The sequence below is a fragment of the Psammomys obesus genome, unplaced genomic scaffold (assembly GCF_907164565.1).
Source record: "Psammomys obesus unplaced genomic scaffold, mPsaObe1.curated_primary_1811, whole genome shotgun sequence".
Taxonomy (NCBI): Eukaryota; Metazoa; Chordata; class Mammalia; order Rodentia; family Muridae; genus Psammomys; species Psammomys obesus.
The window spans coordinates 9,373,454-9,396,300 of NW_026585797.1; the positions used below are offsets into that span (position 1 = coordinate 9,373,454).

At 44.4% G+C, this 22,847-nt stretch overlaps 2 protein-coding genes across 2 annotated transcripts in view; one reads left to right on the forward strand and one right to left on the reverse strand.

Moving 5' to 3' along the window:
- The window catches only part of Mob3b (MOB kinase activator 3B), a 185,347-nt gene extending 166,820 nt beyond the window's left edge, over window positions 1-18,527 (reverse strand). Inside the window, exon 1 of the mRNA XM_055599419.1 lies at window positions 18,330-18,527. The gene's annotated coding sequence lies outside the window, so the exon portion shown is untranslated. The remainder of the gene's footprint in view (window positions 1-18,329) is intronic.
- Window positions 13,334-15,083, forward strand: Ifnk (interferon kappa). Its single transcript, XM_055599420.1, has 2 exons — window positions 13,334-13,919; window positions 15,052-15,083. Exons 1-2 carry the CDS (start codon window positions 13,334-13,336, stop codon window positions 15,081-15,083), a joined length of 618 nt encoding a protein of 205 aa, XP_055455395.1.
- Window positions 18,528-22,847: the final 4,320 nt, after the last annotated feature.

Sequence of the window (22,847 nt, forward strand, 5' to 3'; positions counted from 1 at the left end):
AAGAAGAAGAAGAAGAAGAAGAAGAAGAAGAAGAAGAAGAAGAAGAAAGAAAGAAACCCTATTCACAGTAGCTTCAAAAAACAAACAACAAACCAAGCAAAAAAAAAAAAAATACAAAAAAAAAACAAAACAACAACAACAAAAAAAACATCACCAACAACAAAAAGCCTAGGAGTAGACCTAACTAAAGGGGTAAAAGGATTTACAATGAAAACATTAAGATACTGGAAATCAGAATTTAAAGAGACATTAGAAAGTAGAACGACTTCCTATGTTCTTAGATTCGTAGAATTAATGTCATGAAAATGGCTACATTACCAAAAATAATGTATACATTCTAAGCAATCTTATTACAATTCCAGTGATGCTCTTCACAAAACTATACAGACATAACTAATAAGATTGGCGTGGAAAAACAAACTGCCCCAAACAACCAAGACAACCCAAGAAACAGTGCTGCTGAAGGCAGTAGAATATCTGACCTCAAATTATACTGAAGAAGCCAGGCCGTGGTGGCACAGAGTTCCAGGACAGCCATGGCCACAAACTGAAACCCTGTCTGGAAAACAAAAAGCAAAACAAAACAAATTATGCTAAAGAATCACAATGACAAAAGTGGCATAGTTCTGGTACAAAAAGACATGCAGAGCAACAAACAGAACAGAAGACCCAGAAATAATCCTAATAGCTACTTCTGACAAACAGGTCAAGTACACGCACTGGAAAAACAACAGCCTTTTGGACAAGTGGTCCTGGTGAAACTAGACATCCATATGCAGAAGAAAAATAAAATTAGATCCGTATCTCTCTCCTTACAAAAAAAATTAAAAATGGGTCAAAGACCTTAATATAAACACCAAAACTACTAGAGGAAAATGCTTTCAGATACAGGCATAGGTAAGAACTTTGTGAACAAAACTTCAGTTGCATAGCAAATAACCCCAAAAAGTGACAAATGAGATTTTATGAAATTAAAAAATTTCTTCATAGCAAAGGAAGCAATTGGCATGCTGAGAAGATGGCCTACAGAACAGGAAAAAGAATCTTTACCTGTTTTATTTCAAATGGAGCATTACTATCTAGAAGAACTGCCAAAATTAAACACAGCAAAGCACCTAAATTTTCAAGTCAATAAGAGAGTCCGTGAAATGAACAGACAGTTCTCAAAAGAAGAAACACAAATAGTTACAGAATATTTTTTAACGTCTTAGCTTAGAGGGAAGTGCAAGCGAAAAACTCTCTTGCCATTCTACCTTACCTGAGTTAGAGCGGTGTCATTAAGATAGCAAGGAGACTGGAGAGATGGCTCAGTGGTTAGAATGTGCACTGCCCTTCCAAAGACCTCAGTTCAGTTCCCAGCACTAACAGGGGCGTGCCACAACTGCCCATGATTCCAATGAGTTTGGACTCCAATGGCTGACCCCTCCACAAGTCACACAATTTTTAAAAATAAAATAAAAGTGAGAAAGAAAACAAATGACAACAAATGTTGGAAAACTGGGAGACTGGAATGCAAGCTGGTATATCCATTATGGGAGGCAGTCTCTAAGAAGAAAACGTACAACTACCACATGACGTAGCTTATGGGCACAAATTCAAAGCTCTACCGCGGACACACTCAAACATCTGTGTTTACTGCTGCACTGTTCACAACATGTAGGAAATGGAAGCAGCTTACTGGCTATCAACAGCTGAGCGGAGAGTGAAAACATGTACAACGAAAGTTTATTCATCCGTAAAGAAAAATGAAATTATGACATTTGCTGGAAAGTGGTGGAATTAAAAATTATTGTATTAAGGAAGGTGTTCCAGATTCAAGAAAGTAAAAGACCACATGTTTTCTATCACGGCAGACTCCAGAGTCTGTATGTGTATGTGTTTGTGTGGCTACGGAATAAGCCATAATAGGGGAAAAAGGAGATCTTACAGTGAGGAGAGCAGAGAGGGCGAGTGACAGAGCAGGCGTGACACAGAAGTGGAACTGGGGCTACTTTGAGCAGGAAGGGGACAAATAGGGAGAGGCAGGGATTTGAAGGAAGGGAGTGGGGGAGGAGCACCAACAAAAACAAGATATGCATGAAAATGCAGTATGGAAACCCAATATACAAAGAAAGAATGAAAAGGAGGGGAGGAAGGAAGGGGGAGGCAGGAAGGGAAGGATGGAGGGAAGAGGGGGCGAGCCGGAAAGAGAAAAGCCATAGGTTTCGTTTTAATTACATGAGGCTTCTGGGCCTGCCCACACCTTATCTCCGCCATAAGATGAGATGCCTGAATTGTGCAGAGATTGTGACAGATTCTGGCCCCTCTCTCTCAATGGCCCCTCTCTCTCAACGGGCAGCAGCCCCTGTTCCACCAGCCACAGGGGGCAGAAGTGAATCCTACCACTCCCTGGAACCATGTGTGAGATAGAGGTCCCACCTGCACGAGGCTGGGTCTCTCACACAGGTTCCAGCGTCTTCCTGAACGCCCCTGAAGAAAGGCCCTGCACTGCAAGGAGAAAGGGATCTCTGCCAGGAAGCCTATAAAATTCTTGCTTACAAAAATATTATTTTTGGCAGGCGAGGGGTGTCCCTGCTATTAGGTGACAATTTTTTTTATTAAGAAAAAACAAAGCATCATGACACATTCAAGACATTTTTTACTTAAATACTAACAGCTTGACAGAAAACCACGCAGACTAGTTTTGTGTGACTTTTGCCAAGTTATGCAACCCTTGTCAGCTGTGGTTCTTCAACTATTAAAATATCCATCGTGCAGAATTTTCTGTTATAATAATGCATGCACCCTAGCAGCGCTGTGCCTGAGTGCCAGAGCGCTAAGAAGAATGTTAGTGATGGCCACGCTCAGTCCCTGCCCACCTGTCTTAGTCAGGGTAACTATGGCTGTGACGAAACACCACGATGAAATTCTACTTGGGGAGGAAAGGGGTTATTCTGCTTAGAAGTCCACAGCACTGTTTATCATGAAGAAGTCAAGACAGGAACTGAGGCAGGGCAGGAACCTAGGGGCAGGAGCTGATGCAGAGGTCATGGAGGGGTGCTGCCTACTGGCTTTCTCCCCATGTCTTGCTCAGCCTTTCTTACAGACCCAGAACCATCTGCCCAGGGATGGCACCACACACAATAGACTGGGCTCTTCCCCATCAACCATTAATTCTGAAAATGCTCTACAGGCTTTTGTACAGCCTAATTTTAAGGGAACATTTTCTCAGTTGAGGTCCCCTCCTCCCAATGACTATAGCTTGTGTCAAGGTGACATAAAATCAGCCAGTACACCACCCTTACCTCTCTTTCTGACTGTGGTGCTGGGCATCAAGCCTTGTGCATGAGGTACATGGCCATGAAGTCTACCACATCCTTCTTCCTTCCTTCCTTCCTTCCTTCCTTCCTTCCTTCCTTCCTTCCTTCCTTCCTTCCTTCATTCCTTTCTTCCTTTCTTTTTTCTTTCTTTCCTTCCTTGTTAGCAATCTTATGATTATTTTTAAATTGACAAAATAAAGTAGGTTTTTATCATTTATAGCCCAAACATATACTATATACACGTACACACACACACATGCACGGCAAGGTATAAAGAAAGCAAATGGTAGTACTTTTCCTTCTTGGGGAGGGCAGGGGGAGTTGTGTGTTTCTCTGTGTAGCCTCGACTGTCAGGACTCACTTTGTAGACCACGTGAGTGCTGGGAACGGAACAGGGGTCCTCTGTAAGAACAAGAATTTTTCCACTAAGCCATCTCTTCAGGCCCCATAGATTAGATTTTGCTACAGTTAATCCACACAATATGCCAAAAATTTAGGAGAACAATGTAAGCTCGCTTAAAAATATGAAATTTTCATTTCAGTTGACATCTCTATGATTCAAAGAAAGCGGCCACAGTTTAACTTCAAGTAAATGGAGGGCCCAGCCCAGCCCAGCCTCCGAGCAGCAGTGTTTCATAGGAGTGTAGACTGAGTTAGATGATTCAAAAACATTGCTGGGGTTTTCCTTCATAATCAAATTGGAGGAAATTTATGTTGTTAGATATACTCACTTATATTTAATAACAAATAAGGATAATTTTTTTTTCTTTTAAGACTTTTACTTAATCTGTGTGGATGTTTGCCTGCATTTATGTCTGTCCTCGACATATATGCCTGGTGTCTGAGGAGGTCAGAAGAGGGCAATGCATCTCCTGGAAATAAAGTTACAAAGAGTTGTGAGCCTCCTTGTGGATACTGGGATTTGAACCTGGATCCTCTGGAAGAGCAACCAGGGCTCTTAACTGATGGACTATCTCTAGCCCAGTATGATGTTCTTAAGCAATTATATGATTTCTTAATTGTGTTATTATATTCCCTTATGATTTGACTAAAGAATGCTGCCCATGGCTTCAGTACACTTGAAACATCCTACTTAAATATTAAAATATACAAGGATATGTTTATTATTATTATTATTTTGTCTATACCTAAGAACTACTCCAAGGGCATATTCTCAGGAGCTCAAGCCTACAGGAAACATGAGAAATCCAAGTCCCAAGCCCTGCCTACAATCAATTAAGTAAATTATTTATAGTACTGCCTTAGATGTTAGGCACCAATCCTAACTTAAGATCATCCAGCTAAAGATGAAATGCTATGAGAGATTATGTTCTGACTATTACAAAGCAATCACGCTAATTTATCATCAAAGGAGACCCTCCTTGGTGATCACAGAAGTTAGCGTGGACCTAATCCATCAGAGGCGACTAATAAGAACGTGCTTCATGTCTTCCTCTCTCCACCTCTGCTCCTATCTTTATCTGAACCTGTAGGAGCTCATCAGGTCCACTGAAACATCGTTACGTTTGGCCTCCTTACTTCATGTCTGCTCATACAGCCCCGCAAATTATTTCTCAAAACCGCATATCACAGGATACCAGTAGCTCTCCTGCTCAAAACTCCTTCCATGTAGTTTCACTGGTCTTATAGTAGAACATGAACTGTGTTTGGCCTGCTGTGCCTCGTGCAACACCAACCATTCTGGTACCTGCTCCGTTTCCTTCCTTCCCGCCATCTACTCCCTGTGTTTAAACATCCCAACTTTATTGCCCCGCCACATTTAAGCTTCCTGTCCTTTTAGACCCAAATACTTTCTTTTCAGCTCTTTACATGACTAACATGTTTCTCCTCGAGTGTGAGATTACCTACCCCTTCACCCAGTTATCCTCTTGCCCTGCTTGTTTTAGTCATAAAATGTATAAAAACATGTAATTTTATTTTTAGCCTGAAATCCTGGTTGTTTATGATTCTATGAACCTTCAGCCATCACCCTTTTCCATTTTAATACCTTGATCAAACATCATACCCTCAAAGAAGGATAGCTGAACAGATGAAATGTGCCAGCAATACATATATTCAACTTAGATGACCTAGCAATGGGGACCATCCAGGAAAAACTAGATTATCAATTTGGCAATGACTGTTACTGTCCTGTCCTGCTTTACAGGGAGAGCCCAAGAGTACAATCTAAATGGCTTGTCACCTGGGAATACAAAACTGTCCGAGGCTATTCATATGGTCCCTTTCACACTGAGTTTTACTCTTAACAACAGAAGTAGAAAACTGGTAATCGCAAAATGCGTGTCAAAATTTAAGTAACTGTTGTATTTGGAGACATGAAGCTGTCCTGGCTTTGAACTTTACATCGTCCAACTTATAAAGAAACTTGGAGAGAGAAAGAGAGATTGTTGCACATAGGAATATCCTTGGAAGTTGAAAATATGTATTGTAGTATTCGCATCAAACCCAGGATGACATAGAAGTCCAGCATGACTTTCAGCTCTGTTTGTTAATGGCTACCGGATCATTGTGACAGGGTAGCCTGTTTTCCAGGTCTGACTAAATGTAGAGACTGGTGCCTACAAATTATTTCCTCCAAAATCGCTGGTACCGCTAATGGGAAACACAGGCTTGGACCAGACTCTGGAAATATAAGGGCAGTCTCTCCACATCAAGTGCCCCTGAGAATGCCAGTGTGTGAGCGCAGTTTTCCTTGCTTCGGAAGACAGAGAAATGCTTCCCCAGCCCAGCGAACTGCTGAACTCTCCTGTAGCTGAACAGGAGAGAAACCACTGAGCCCCACACACTGCCTGCCAAGGAGCTGGCAGCAACAGTAGCTTGCCCAGAGCAGTTTCAAGAACCAGCTCAGCAAAGTTCTCGGGGGTGACATTCCTGTAAGGAGGTAAAGGGAGGGGATCTTGGCTTAGGCTTCCTCCAGGGCTCTCTCTGGAAGGCCCTTAGAGAACATTTCTGCCAGAAAAACAGCACCAGGGAGGGGTTTGGCTTCTACTGAACACTTAGCCTTGCTCGCCTCTTCGTTTGACATACTGTGAACATTTTAACAGATTATATTATCTTTTCTCAGTGTTGGTGGAAAGCCCAGGGACACATTTAAAACTGTCTGCAATAATGGCATTGCAGATTACGGCATTCATACATCCTGGTTGATCCCTGACTTCCTCTTATTTTCCCTCAAATTTGATTTTTTAATTACTTTTCTTAGTGACTTTTTTTTTTTTTATGTGCACTGGGGTTTGGTGTGCACGTGTGTCTGTGTGAGGGGGCCGGACCCCCTGGGACGGGAGTAACAGACAGTTGTGAGCCACCATGTAGGTGCTGGGAATTGAACCCAGGTCCTCTGAAGAGCAGACAGTGCTCTTAACTGCTGAGCCGTCTCTCCAGCCCCCTTTAATTACTTTTCTCCCTCGCAGTATGTATTCTTTAAGCAGCTTCACATGCTTTCAGGAATCTGTTAATGCATAAATACAGTGAACTTTAAACTCATTCCAACCCTGGCCTCTAAAGAGACTACGTGGCTGCACAAGTACTAAAGACTGGTTATGGTGGATCTCTGCTCCTGTTACCTTGGTAAGTAAATGCTCAGCATTTCAAATCTTCCATTTCCTTCCTTTTAAATTGAGGACAATGATGCCTAAGTTGTACGATGGCTACGGGAATTTTTAAAAACTCAGGTAAAGAGCTGGGTGTGTGTATATGTATATATATATATATATATATATATATATATATATATATATATCTCAGTGGTGGTTGAGTACGTGCCTAGCATGCACAAGGCCTCAGGTTAGGTTCTGCAAGATAACCTATCTGGTCATGTTATCAGATTGTGAGCGCTGCCACTAGTGAGCATTTCCTCTAGCAAACACTAACTGCTCCCTAGCACAAACAGTTCTAGAGATGTATTCATAGTCACACAGGTCTAACAAAAGCTTAGTTATTAAAATGATCTGAAATGGAAAGTATATGCGGGTTAACATACTACAATATACTTATTCATTCTTTAAATGTTTATGCACGCTATGTGCTCAATGTATAAGGTAAGTTTAATAGAACAATTTTATGCATAATTGATGTATCTGATGATATACTTTGAGACAATAAGGAAAAAAGAAAATGAGCAAATAAATGAATTTCATATAGGGAAGAAAGTCTGGCGTCTCTCAGGCCACCCATTCTAAGCCATTTCTCCCAGCACATGACTTTGGGGCTAAACTGATACTTGTGTTGTTTCTTGTAAATATGATATCATCAGGTCCTGGAGACTGGGAAACTGAGTTTTAATTCGTACAATTCAAAGTAAGATTAGAGAGTATTGGGAGTCTCGGGCCTAATTCAGCTTCCGTTATCAAGATTCCCTCCCAGAACTGAGAAACCCTTTGACAGCTGAAGAAGCTTGGGTGGCCACAGAGATAACCTGGAGTCTCTACAACGCCCATTCTTTTAGCAAGAGGGAGGCCCCATGTGCAGAGACAGAAGGAACGGAGATCTTCACACAACAATGGGAAACTTAGGCTGATAAAGTCAGGTGAGGACACCCTGGCCCAGCCCCATTTTTCCTAAATAGCACGGTGACCTTTAGTCAGTCACTTCACCCCTCTCTCCTCAAGGTTTATATACTCCATGATTAAGAGCCTGTGCATCAGTGCTGCCTCAGGTCAGGAGAGTGGACAAGAAAAGACCCCCTTCCCCACTCCTGCTGGAACAAAATTATCCAAGACCCTACTCCCACTGCCACCATTGCTAAGGTCTGTGATTTGCTTTAGAGTCAGCACTTTGCCAATCTAAAGAAAGCTCCCTTGAGTTTTTCTACAAAGCTGCCTGCTCTTCATTAATGACAAGAAACATGACCACAAACAAGCCAACAGTGATTAGGAGAGGACGGGGCCTCTTCCATGGACCAAGAAATGAACCATCCTGTCCCATTGCTCAGCCCACAATCAGCGTTTCTCTCCACTACCAGATGGACACCCTCGTCCACCGGGACCCGCTGCAGAGAGGGGAAGATGGTCCTGGTGGGTGACAGTTTACCAATATCCTCTGAAAGTCTTACTGCCACCCCAGGGCAAAATGCCCCAGACAGGAGGACAAGGAAGTAGGTGGAAGCTATTCTCACAATCCCCAAGTCAACATGATCTTTATTAACGCTGCACATTTATTTACTTATACACATATTCAACCATCATAAATTTCTTTGGACAGGGCTCAGTTTCTAACGTTCCGATCGTTCTTGTGCAGGAAGCTGTAATAATGCATAGCCTTTAGAACGGTTGCAGAAGAGAACAGGTGTTGGTAAGTCTAAAGGGCCTCTCTCCAGTGATATGATAAACGATAGCTGCTGCGAACACTAATACAAAGCCTTGGTGAGTGGAGTCAGCATCTTTCGCACTTTGCCCATACAAGGTGATATACAACCAGACTTGAGAAACATAGGAAATCCCACGGCTATTTTTGTTCAACAAACAGCTGGTGTCCTGATTGCAAAACTGTGTAAGTCACATTTCTAGTCTGGAGAAGAAGACATGAATCAACCCAAAAACACGAACCCAAGATATCGCTGAAGTTACAAAACTGTTTATGACATAACTAGCCTTGAGCAGTTCCAAGAAGTGCCACAGATAGTGATGGCCGCTTCAGTTGCCATCCATCATTCTGTGAATTCCTCAGTTACCCACAACAACAACTTGTCCTCCTCCTCCCTAAACAAAAAGAAAGCCAACGTCTAACACCCCATCATCAAGACATGGCTTTGCTATTTTTATTTAGTCACTCAACAAATATTGGGCATTTACCATGCGCCAGGTGCTATACAAGGTACCTAGGTTAGTCATGGGCCAGACCCGGTGAACTATCTGTCCTGGGCTCATCTTCATAAAGAACTTCCAATCTGTATTTTAAAACCATTACGTGCAGATGATAGCATATAGTTCTAGAGGCACACTTCCAAGGTGAAGTGTCAAAGCCATCAGTTTTGATAACCTTGTTTTCATGATTTAAGAAATCCAAGGTCTCCTATCCCCATCTGTCGAGATCCAGATCTCTCAGTTTCTGTGGTTTGTACAGGACATTCGAAAGGTAGCAACCCACAAACCAGCTGCTGCATCTGCCATCCCAGACCTGGGCTTAGACAGGAGAAAGACATCAACCAGGCCACCTGCCAGCCTGAGAGCTACCTGTACGATGGGGAAGGGGATAGGGGGAAGCTGAGAGGTAGCCTCCCTTCCCTTTCTGGCCCCGCTTTCCCTGAAGGGACTGAATTGTCACAATGTACCGGTATTGTGGCTGGTACAGTCATCAATCCCTTACACTGGGTGCAAGGGATCCACAATCAAGGAGGGGACCGATGATCCTGGGAGGAGCTAACCAGGCAAGGGGGCAGGAGGACGATCTGCCAGAGCGCACGAGCTGCTCTGGCATAAACACGCTGCACAGCCAGGCCCCACCTAACGGAAATGCACTGCCTTTGGGCTCGACTACCGCCAACACGGGACAACTGGAATGACCCCCACTGAGCTACTGAGTAACAAAGACGGTGAACACGTTATCCAAACTGGAAACCTGTCCTTTCAGAGAGAGCAATAAATCTCACCAGACACCACGTGCCACTGAGGCAAACCCAAATTGGTCTGTCTCCCCTGAAATGTCCAATTTCTCCATTTTGTCAAAAAAAAAAAAAAAATGCGTCTTGCTCATCAGCATTGGCCTTATACTCCGCAGGACTGCACACACAGCTCACCTGGTCAATTGCGTTCCCTCAGAGCACGCTAGGAAACAAAGGCAGGTATCAAGGGCACAGAGTTGGCATGGTCCTGCTAACGGCAGTGTGAACAGCTGTGACAGATGTGTACACGAAAAAGAAAATGTTTCCGCACTAGTCTTTTCAGTTTCCAAATCCTGTGGTACATTCAGATGGCCTGCGCAAGTCACTGACGATCCAGTCATGTTCCTAATTAGCGCAATTAGCGACTACATATGAGCGTGCACACGTGTGTACACACGCGCCCCCCTTTGGAGCATGCGCTGTCATTTGTGTCGGTCCATAGTGATGTCAACATTGAGAACTGAAGTGACATGCAGCTCTCAGCAGATAGAGGGGAGGCAGAGGAAAGGCTTCTGGAGGGAGTGTCCTCTGTCGTCCTTGAACTCCCTCAGAGATCAGTGGGAGCTTTCATGGTCAGTGAGGTTGCCAGATAAAATAGAGACAGCAAGATAAATTTGGATCTGAGTTCAACGGGAGACAGGGTTTTCTTCTAGTGCAGGCATATCTGAAATATTGCAGGCAGGCTTATTCTATGGATTTCCTTACTAAGTCAGGCAATCCTAATGGCCAGACAGAAGCGAGCATGCATGCCAACTACCTTTTTTTTCTTTGTCACGAATACTGTCAGTACTAGCCCACATTAATATTTACAGCACCTGGAGAATGTGGTCCACCCACAATTACAGGTCTGTGATTGTAAGTTTCCTGACACCAGGTAGAACACTGTATTCCTCCTTCTGCAGGGCCCGGGCCATGAGTCACATGTGCCAAACATTTACAGAGAGGTTTTGAACCAAGACAACTGCATGTCGTTGAGCTGTGTAAAAGAGGGGCAAAGTACAGTAAGCAGCAGAGAGAACCGGGGTGCTTGGAGAGGCGTGTTTTAAATTTACTTTGACACGTATAATTAAGGAAGGCAAGGCAAGGCAAAAGCCCCAAATGATAGGCAGTTCTACCTGGAACTGCTTGACCTAGACGGTTTAGGTAGAAATTACACGAGCTATGTAAGAAAGCACAGCCTTCGGGGCGCTTTGCCCCTTATGGACACTGTGTGTATGTATGTGTGATCACAAATGTGTGTAGATACGCATAGAAGCATTTCCGTATAAAAAGCTATGAGATCAGTACCCTCGGCTTTCATATAATTCTACGTTGTTAACAGAAACTCAACTAGAGCCAAGACTTAGGGGAATTTACATTTTCTTTTTAAGTAGATATGTTTAAGTTTATTGATTCTGTGTCACATATACAACATCTTTCTTTGTTAACTATACCTTCTCTTAAAGACATTTGCTTTTTAGGTAAGAAAACACTTGCTGACCACAGAAAACTTAATAGGCAAATAAAAGTAAAAGAATAAAAATCACTAATTTTTCCAATCCAGAGATAAGACTCAAAACTTTTGGGATATATATCTCAAGATTCTTTTCTGTCCAAATATGCAAATACCCACACTTAATAAGAATGCAACTAGACTCCATCCTACTAAGAAAGCTTTTTTAAAAAAAGAAACTATAGTCAGCCAAGTGGCCAAATATATTCCCAGACATAACTTTTAGTGTTTGTGCAGAAATTGTCTATGGATGTTTTTACCTAACCAAGTGCATATTACCTTGTTTTCCAAATCTTTGATGACAGCATCATTCTTCGGGCAAGAGGATGGAGAAACTCTCAGAGAAGGAATAGCGGAATCAAAGACAATGCATATGCAAACTATAAATGATTTTGATCAATGTCACCATTTTGTCCCCTATGACAGTCAAATGATTGAAATCAATGTATAATCTCATATAAAAAAGCCTCTTTTCCTGATTTTGTTTTTTACAATCAGCCATGCAGAGAAACTATCTATGAAATTAGAATTTATATAAAGAATATATGCAACATTTTCTGTTTTAAAGAAGCCAGTCCATAATAACCAAGAGGTCAAGAAAGTCATCCACAACTAGCTTCTGCTGCAACCAAATGATTAAGAAGAAATTTTAAGCCAAAATTTCAGTCACCGTCTGCTATTGTTGTAGAACTCTAGTTACTTCCCATTTCAAGAGAATGCCACTGAAAATCCATTAATTTCCTTGTTTTAAACAAAAAATAAAATAAGCTAAGGTCTTTTAAAGTCATCCTATTTTACTTTCTTAAAGACAGGAATCCATTTGATAAGACCATAATCCAAAAATGATTATTTGGCCAAACACAGCAAACAGCACCGATCGATGGCAGACAGGCATCATAGCATAGTCATAGCAGACTGGATATGAGTTAGCTGGCTGAAGTAGGTGACCTTCTGCCTAGATGCCTTATGGGTGAAAAACAAGCAGAACAAACGAAATACTTCACAGATTCCAGAACCAACAAGTAAGAAGGAAAGATGATGAAGTAAGAGTTTTTAAGTACTATATCTCATCTAAATCTGTATCCAAAGTGTATAAGAAAGAAACTGCATGACACTACAATAGAGAAACAAAGAAGCAGAAAAATAATATTCTCAATATCCAACCCACCAGAAGACTGCTAAGATATAGGTATATGACATGCAACCCAGAGATGAATATAATGAAAGGAAGTCATCTCCAGTGTCAAGAGAAACTAAGCCAACATCACCCTGCATTTTCTAGAGCTGTGTTGACAAATGTGGCTCATTATCTTTTTTGAGATCCAGAAAAATTAAGAAAAAAATTAAAATTAAAAAGGAAAAAATAAAAAGAAAAGAAAAGAAAAAATTCTAAATACAGAAGCTTAATTTGTCAAGATTGAGGGAAACTAAATTATGTTATTGCTAGTGATCTTTAGTCATCGGTAATCACAGCCATTTGGTTAATGACTAATTTAATTAAAATAGAAATTTGACTATAGGAGTAGATTCAAAAGTATATTTCCCAGAAGGATCATTATGCCTTTGATATGAGTTTAGTGATTTTTTTTTCCAGTGTTGGGAACTGAACTTGGGGGTGTCGCATGTGCTTGACAAACATTCTACAACTAAGCTACACGGCCAACCCCTGTGTGTCAGTTTTATTATGATGAGTCTTCCTCAGTGCTGGGATGGGTCACCTGGGAACCTAAAGTAATGCCTTACTCACTTAAAAAGAAAAAGTACGCCTGCAGGCAAAGGACTGTGAAATCTACGGGAGAAAACTCCTCCTGCTGAAGGTATATAAGACCATGAAAGAGAAGCGAAAACATCACTGCTAATCCTGGGTGTTGTAGATTTGTTTGGTTTTTTTTTTTTTTTTAAATATTGAGCACCAAGGCCACGATGACCCCGAAGCATTTATGGCTGGTGGTCCTTGTGGCTCTATTCATCTCACCCATCCAGTCTCTGAACTGTGTTCATCTGGATAATGCCATCTTGGAAAGTGTGAAACTTCTGGGCAGCATCAGCAGCAGCTCTCCCCTGAAATGTCTAAAAGAAATCAAGGATTTTGAGTTTCCTAAAGAAATTCTGTCATACATCCAGCATGTGAAAGGGAACATGAAGGAGGCCTTCTATCGTCTATCTATTGAGGCACTGAATGTTTTCAGTCATAACGGCTCCATCTCCCCTGTGACAAAGGAGCGCCTGCAACGCATCAGAATGAGACTCTTGGAGCAAGTGCAGCAAGCTCAAGACTGCTTTATGGATGAGGAGGAAGAGAACATGGAAGGGGACAGGACGCCGCAGCATCCTTCACCAAAGGACCTCCAGGGGGTCTACCTGGAACTAAACAAGTATTTCACCAGAATCAAAAAGTTCCTGAGGGAGAAGAACTACAGTTTCTGTGCCTGGATGATTGTGGGAGCAGAAATGAGGAGATGTTTCATGATATTCTACAACTTCAAGAAACTACTCAAAATGCACTCAGGTATATTTTCAGAATTATGCCTTTCCTGTAGTTCCCTCCTTTGTCTTAAGCATGTGTGTGATGCGGCAGTATCCTCAGTGTCCGTCCTGTAATGTCTGGGCTCTCCGAGGCTCGGCCGTGGTACATCAACCATATCCATCTCTTTAAGAAGAGGCAATGCTGGCCCCGTTATCAGTGCCCAGGTGACCCCAGGAATTTTCTTAGGAAGTACTAGAGAGTGTTTGAAAGGAGTGAGGTTTCCTTTCCATCTTCTCTCTTGTCCTTTGACCATTTTCTTTTTTCTTTTTTTTCCTTTTATTTATTTATTTTTTTTCTTTATTGGGTTTTCGAGACAGGGTTTCTCTGTGATAGCTTTGGCCATCCTGGACTTTGAAGACCAGGCTGGCCTCAAACTCACAGAGATCTACTTGCTTCTGCCTCCTGGAGAGCTGAGATTACAGGCACGCGCCACCACGCCTGGTCTAAACTTTTCATTTTTTACCACCTCCTTTCTAAGAGGGGGGGAAAAATGTCAAGATCATTTGTCAGTTTGGTTTCTTTGAAATGATGCAGTTTAAAGTGGTTGCTTTAAAAGTCAAGCTCTGTTGTGAAATTTGGATAGATGTTAAATCAGCTGGCCAGTAAGCCCCTGGAGACCTGAAAGCCTGTCTAATGTGCTCATGTACTACACCTGGAACATGTTATTTGGTTTCTAAACCTAAAGGTGTGGAAAAGGCTACGGGATGTAGCCCAGTTGTAGGTGATACTTGTCTATCATGCATAAGGCACAATATGATGGATTGATTGGATCCTGAGATCTGCAGTGGGGGTTAGGGAAAAGCACAGAAAATGCCAGAGAAATCAGTAATAGTCTCTCATAGTGGGTGGTTTCCTTTGTGTACGCACCTAAAGTAAATGTATGGAGTCATATTATGGGAGGATTTTACATTCGTGTTTGACTTTTCCAGTTGGAAAGCTATGTGTTGTCAGTTAGGTAAACTGGGTATTCTAATAATATCTGGTATCTAAATCACTTACTTTTTTGAAGTCTGTTTTTATCCAGATTGCCTAGATGATTTACTTAACTCTTCTGTTTTGACTTACCACCTAACTAAGTGAATTCTCTCCTCCTCTTCCCCTCTACACATTTCAGAATCCTCCATCTTCAAGCAAGAACTTAGATAGAGGCTATGACTGTTCAAATGCCCTCCAGAACATGTTATGCTAAGGCTATTACCAGCATGCGGCTAACCTCTTCAGATTCAAGCCACTCCGAGTACACGGTTCAAAACAGTATAGTCAAAGAAAGTCTGCGGCAAGCAAAAGAGAAAGTTCAGTGAAAAAGCTAGAAGAAACGTTAAAACAAAACAAGTTGTGGATTGTGGCATTTAGATCACTGGCAAAAGAATCAGACAATAAAATGAGTTAATATAATCTATTTGGTAAAAGCACAATCACATCGTTTTAGATTAGGATCAGGGCAGTGGGGAAGGAGGCTGGACAGACATACAACTGCAAAGCTGCAGACAAACACATTCGTTTCCCTGTCACCTTTGCCTGGCCTCCAGCAAGTGACTTCAGTCAGCTAGAGCTGCTGCCCTCCCCGTCCCATGTCTGCTCTGTGCAAGGGAAGAGAACTAGCTAAGTGGGCATGCAGTTCAGTGGACAAGCACATGCACAGTTAGAGAGGGCCCTGAAACTGATCCCCAAAACTTCGAGGAGGAGAAAGAACTGGAAAAAAAAAAAAAATCAGAGACCAATCCTACCAAAAAGACATAACAACATAAAGAAATGTTAGTGTATCATATAAAAATGTTTTCCCTCACTTTCGAGTTTTATAAAAGTGCTAAATAAGGCAGCAATGAAATATTCCTCTCCCATTACCACAACCGAAATGGGAAAACAGCGATAACCCTGAGAGAGGGTGCAGTGGAGGCTCTCACATTGCTGGAAAGAGAGCAAACTGGCATGTGGGCAATACTGCAGCCTTCAGCAGCCTAAAAAGTGTATCAATCCTACCGTGTCTCCAGAGACAGATTCCAAAGAAATAATTGGGTAAGATTGCTATTCACTGGAGCATGGCATATGTAGTTTTTAACTTTTCACCTAGGAATTTCTATTTTTCCTACGGTATTTTTTTTTTTTGATAAGTCTTTTAGTTCTAAGATTAAAGAAATTGAACACATTTATTTTCCTCTATGATTATTTCCCTCCTGGCAGGCTGGGCCAAGCTCTGACTTTAGCTTTAATGATGCCTTCTGGTATTCCCTGAGCAAACAGAACCTAAGCAGCTCTTCATCAGCAGGTCCTGTTTGTTACTTTGTTGCTACTGTCAAATTTCAAAGAAATCCGATTTTGCGCGGCCCTTATCATGAGTGTGTTGAGCACTTTAGAGAACTTGCTGTTACTCTTTTCACGCCCCACTGGCAACATGTAGAAATCGCCGGTTTCTCCAGATACCCTCTTTTACGTTAACAGTCTCTCAGAGTACCTTTAAGTTAGTAAAGAGCAAAGCAGACCTGCTCAGAGCCCAGAACTTAAACTGTCTGAATGAAGCCTGGAGAGTAAGGGCGCTTGCTTAACACGCCAGCAAGGGTGGAGGAGAGGTACCTAGGTCACAGGTGGCCCCAAACATAAGCCTCCCTTCCTCCACTGGGTGGGAGAGGGTGTCAAAACCGAGAAGCGAAGAAGAATGTTTCTGCATCTCCTAGCAGGACTAAGATTGGGAATTCTACAGGAAAGAAAAAAGGCATCGGCAACACCAGCCCCAACAGTACACGATCAAACCTCCTCTGGCCGATTCTCGGGAAACGTTCCGGTCCCTACCGGCTTTGGGAGGCGGCTTTGCTCTCGCCAAGACTTCTTAATAAATAACCCACACTCGCTAACTGCTCTAGGTCTGAGCACCTAATTTGTTCTGGAAAACCCGACCTCTGTAGTCTAACGGGCGCCTCCCTCTGGAGAAGCAGGGCCTACCCCAAACCACCTGTTCTCAAGCGACTGAAAACCAGTGCTCTGGCCTCCTCTGCCATCTGCAGTGCGTACTCGTGGCCTGCTTCTTCTACATCGCTGGGAGGACTTTGAGACTTAAACTTGGGGTCTTAGGTGAAGTCAGAAGCCCATTTCACAGCTCGTCACGACACCACTATTTCCAGGCAAGCTCTGCAGCCTTCCCAGGTTATCTTGTGGTCAACAGCCTGCCCTGCAGCCCTTGAGATCCCCTGAACTCTAGGTCGAGATGAGGTGCCCCGCCCATCGCCCGGGCTGTGGGACATCCACTGGAAGTCCTTTGGAGCCCCTCCCTGATCTCCTTTGCTTCCACTCTCTCAACCCACACCCGACACCCGTCTCAGAATCGCTGCGGATAAGATCTGAGAAATGCGCCCAGGGCCACAGGCAGACAGGAGGCGGGGCCAGAACAACTTTCCCTCCGCCCTCTAACCGCAAGTCCCGGGTGGGGCGGCCTAGCCCAGTCCCGATCCCCCTACTTCCCCGGCGGGGATCCCTGACCTGAGCCCGCGCAGAGGCCAGCGTGGAAGGCCCCGAGAGGGGCGAAAGGGGTTTCTCTCTCCGCCGGAGCCCCACCAGATGTGAGAGGCGCAACAATAGTGGAACCGAGCAGAAACAAAAGGCCATTCACCCGGTTCAAGGAGATCGGCGCTTTCGCCTGGTCCCTGCCGGGAAGACTTACAGGAGGGGTCAGAAGGGGGGTTGGGAGGGATCCTGAGCGGTCTAGAGCCTCTGCCACGCTCCTGGAGGCGAGAGCCCCTCTTTACCACTAACCACCCAGCCCTGGGGGGTCCAGAGGTGGGAGAGGAGGAAGAAATGAAGGCAAAGTTTTACTTTTTCACCTTCTCTGGTGCAGGAAAGGGAGGGGCTGCGATTCCAGAGGTTTGACAGTTGTTGGTCCAAAAGTTGAGCAAGACTTATTTTTTTCTTAACACGTTCCCTTCACGAGGCAGCAGTAGCCCGGGGACAAGCCGAGCCGGTGAGCCGTAGCCCCACGCAGCCGAGCCTGCTCTGGGGTCCAGGAGCCCGGGATCGTCCCGGCGCACAGATGCACTTGCATAAAAGTTTCTCTTCCCGCCGCCTCAGGCCAACGCGCACCCTCCCCTCGATTCAGAATAGGTTCTGGGTGAGATTTGCACCCCGAAGGGGGCGTATTTCAAATCAAAGCCACCGACCCCTGGGTGGGAACTGGCCTTGAGTTCCAGCCCGGGAAGTGCGTACCGGGAGGCAAGGAGAAGCCTAGGAGCCGGCTCCGCTCCAAACCAGACTCCGACCCCGGAAGCTCGCGGCGAGCAAGGGCGCCTGGGGTCCGCGCGGTTGACCCGCCCTAAGTGTGCCCGCACCTCGGCCCTCCGGGGCAGGGTCCGGAGCGGGAGGCTGCGGGACCGCGCCGCCGCGCCGCGCTCGGAAGGGCTTTCTTACCGTGGGGTTTTAACCTCCCGCCGAGGGCCCTGCTGGCTTCCTCCGCGCGGGCAGCAGCTTCTGGAGCCGGAGGAGAAGCGAGAGCTCCTTCGGCCGGAGCAGCGAGGCTTGCAGATCCACGCGAGGGCTTTCTGGCCGGCACGCGCGACTCCAGATGCAGCCGCCGCGGCTCTCCTGCGGCCCCCACATGCACCCAGCGCGCCGCGCAGCACGCCCGGGCGCCACCGCAGCTCGCCGGCTCAGAGCGGAGTCCCCTGGCGGTCTTCTCTGGAAAGGCAGCTACATGGGAGCAGGAGGAGCCGTGTTGCCTTTAGGATCCTCTAACCTCCACAAGAGCCTGGGACAACGTGCTTTGATCCACTGGCCAGTTTGGCTGGCTAAAAAGATATCAGACTAGAAAGAGTGCTGTCCTGCCTGGTCTTTGTCAACTTGACACAACCTGGGACCATCCTAGGAAGAGGGAATCTTTAATGAGAAAATACCTTCATGCGATACCCTACTGATAAGTCTATCTAGCATCTTCTTGATTAATGATTGGTGTGGGAGGGCCAGGCCGCTGTGGGTGGTGCCACTTTTGGGCAGGTTGTCCTGGGATGTGTAGAAAGAAGGCAGAGCAGGCCACAAGAAGCAAAGCGGTGAGCAGTGTCCATCCACGGTTTCTGCTTCGGTTCCAGCCTCCAGGATCCAGTCTTGAGTTTCTGCCCTGACTTCCCTCTAAGATGGACTTTGATCAGAATGTGTAAACCACATAAACCCTTTCCTCCCCAAGCTGCTTTCGGTCATGCTATTTTATCAGAGCAGCGGAAACCCTGTCTAAAGTCCACAAAAGCTTTCTCCAAGGTACTCAGAAAGAGCCAAAGGACTTAACCTTCTTTAAGAGTTTATTACTGTTGTAAAATGCCTTGGGCTGCGTGACACACCTTAGAAAGTAGGATTAAATCATGAAAAAAAAATGCTTGGAAGTCATACCTACTTTGCAGGGTGATTAAGAGTAAACCAATTATGAAAAGTATTCTTAGTTGTTGGTAGCAATCTTCAAACATGAGTTGACTTTCTGAGAAAAAAAATGAAGTGGATTTGTCTACATAATATGTTAATGCATACTCATTGGCTAGTTATTGCATTCCATAATTTCCACTATACATCTGAAATGGACATGAATTAGGTGGAATTTAGGAGCTATATACATAGTTTCCATGCCCCACCCCCACTAGCCTTTCCATCGAATCTGTCTTGCTATGTGTGATGCCCTTCTTGGCTCCCCCAAATGCTAGGAAAACTCCTGCCACGGGGTGTTAGCACTTGCTGAGGCCTAGCCTGGGGTAGTCTTCTGAATTGCTCAGTCATGTCATGGCTCAGAGACTACCTTTTTCTTCCAGTTCTGTACTTGAAGGCCTTCCCTTTCAGCCCCGTCTACTCCCTTGGTGGTATTCCCTTCCAGATGCTCTGCTTCAGTTTTGCCACAGACATACTAAATACTAGATTTGGTTCACTCCCCACGTTAGTTTTCTGTGGGGGGAAAAAGCGCAGAACTACAAAGCTAAGAAACAATATGAGCAGGCTGCCTCGGGAAGGCAGAGGTAGGTAGATGACTGTGAGTTTGAGGTCAGCCTGGTCTACAAAGCAAATCCAGGACAGCCAAGGCTATACAGAGAAACCATATCTTGGAAAACAAAACAAAACAAACAAACAAAAAAACCAAAGAAACCAAAAATGACAAAACAATATAAAAAACCCAGAGTAGCTATTGCTCTTCTAGAGGACCCAAATTTGGTTCCCAGCACCCACTATCAGCAACTCACAATCACCCATAACTCCAGTTTCAGCAGATCAGACGCCCCTCTAACCTTCGCAGGGACACATACATAAACATTCATAATAAATCTTTTAAAAAATATATATATATATAATATTATATGATGACACCCGGTCCAGCCAGGTTTCTCCCTGCACGTGACAGTCAGCAGTTTCACAAACTCGGTCTTATCTGCAACTGAATTCCCCTTTGCTACGTAATACGATGTAACCACAGGTTATAAATATATGCTACATAATTGTGGGGCACCGCTGTGTCCGCAAAGGCTGATGTACTATTTTCTGATAGAAGAAATGTAAGTAGGGAATGTTGTCTATCTGTTCATTGCTATGTGCCTGGACTGTTTCACGTAATGTGCAGGTCCTTAATAAGGACTGAATTCTGCCCCCTCAAAATCTATAGGTTGAAGTCCTAACTCCCAAGTGGAAGTATTTAGAGATAAGGCTTTTTGGACTGAAGGAGTCATGAGGACTGGCAAGGCTCTAACACTGGGTCACTGGCACAGGAAGAAAAACTAATGGAATATTACAATTAAAGACGAGGAAAGAATGGAGGAGCAAAGGAGAAAGAGAGCCATCAAGCAAGAGAATGCTTACTCCACTAAGCAAGGACACAGCAAGGCAGCAGCCATGTGCAAGCCACCAAAAGGCCCCTCCCTAGGAGACAAGCTTGCTGCCTTCCAGATCCCAACCTCCGAAAGTGTTATCAAAGCACGTTGTTTTAGCCACCTGGCCTATGGTGTTTTGATATGGCAGCCCAAGCAGACTGACATAATATCCAATAAATACTTGTCAAGTTAATCAGTGAATAGACTTTACTGTATGCATTGCAGGATCTAATCTCTACCACGCACCAAAAAAATGTGGCGAGTGTTTGCTAAGCAATTTCCGTGGAATATCTTACTTAATTTCACAAGATATCTCAGTACTAGACTCGGGTGAGTGACTACAGGTTTTAAAGAGTTAGGAGACAGTATAGACGATCGTTGCAGCGTGACTTAAGCAATGGCTGTGACACTCACACTGCCCTGCTGCCGCCCCATAGGCAGTGGGAGCCCTGAGCCTTGTCCTCACAGGACTTGTAATCAAATAAGAATGAGAAAAGAAAGAGAACTCGAAAGCAGAAGCACAAGGAAGAGGATGAGGAAGGTGAGGATGGAGCTCGGAACAAGGGAATTAAATGGGATGGGAGTGGTTGTGCTGGCCTCAGGGATGGGACAGTTGAGCTGAGCTTGGAAATGGTCGTCATGATTGGAGTAAAGCAGAGATGGAAGAAGATAGAAACATTTGAACTATGTATGTCCTGAGTCTGCTTGTTTGGAGTACTAGTTGTGCAGCTAGATGATAAGGATTGCAATCCCGAATGTTACACTAAAGAACAAAGGAGAGTTTATAAGTTTGGGGACAGTTATTAGTGGGGGGAAAAGTTTCCCGGAGTTATCTGAAGCTGTAGCTCAAAAGGTGAGAAGCACAGGAGAAAAGTCAACTTTCTACGGGCAAATATTGTTAGCGGGCATTTGTTGTCACTTTCGACTGTTTTATTTTACGTGTATGGGTGTTTTGCCTGCGTGCGCACGCATGTGCACTGCGTGCTGTGAGGCGTTCCTGGAGGACAGAGAAATGTTTGATCTCCTGGGACAGTCGGGAGCTGCCGTGTGGGTGCTGAGGATCGAACCTGAATCCCCTGGAATGACAGCCAATATACATTTTACCACCAAGTTCCAGTCTCTACTTTTCAAGTCTCGTCTTAAAAGGAGTGATTTTCAGCCCAGAATTTGTGGTCTAGAGCACAACATGATTTACCTTAGATGCATAAGGTTTGAGGAGAGCAAATGTTGGCAGTACCCTTTGAACAGGTGTGCTGGGTAGTTTTTATTGTCAGCTTGACACAAGCTAGAGTCACCTGGAAGAAATCTCAATGCTGTCTGGATCAGACTGGCCTGTAACCACATCTGTAAGGAGCTGTCATGGCGATGATTGATGTGGGTGGTCACTGCCTGCTGTGGGCAGCACCATTCCCGCGTAGCTGGGTCAGAGCCATGTAAGAAAGCCATCTGAGCACGAGCCAGCCAACGAGCTAGTCAACATCATGCCTCAACGGTCTCTTCTATGGTCCCTGCTTGATCCTGCCTGGACTTCCTTCAGTGATGGACTGCTCTTCGAGTGCAAGGAGAAGTTAGGCCTTCCCTCTCCTGGTTGATTGTGGTCATAGTGTTTACCGCAGCAACAAAAGGCAAGTTAGAATAACAAGCGTGAGTTCTATCATTTCCCTTTCCCAGAGGAAGTAACTCACACAACTGCTAAGACTGGAACACTCTGACGCCCTACCCTTATGTCCTACCCTTATGTCCTTAATTGCTCCACGGGTCTTGACATGTGAAGAGGCCACAAATGCATATTTGTCTAAATGTACGACCTGGCCAGATTCCAGGCTGTTCCGGAGAGTCCTCTCTAGGTTTTCGTGGAATATAACTAAGAAATTTGATACAGGGAGAGGACTCATAAACCTTAGCTGTAAGCTCTTCCGTGGGAAGGAGAGGGAGCAGCTCACCTCATCTGAATGACTCCAGAGAGACAAGGTGGCAACTGAGAGGTCAGCTTCCACAGTCAGAGCCCCAGAGTCAAACCTGGCTGAGGCTCAGTGGCCTGAGGTTACAAACTGTGACAATAGTATAGGTGTCTGTGTGGCTTTAACACAGAAGC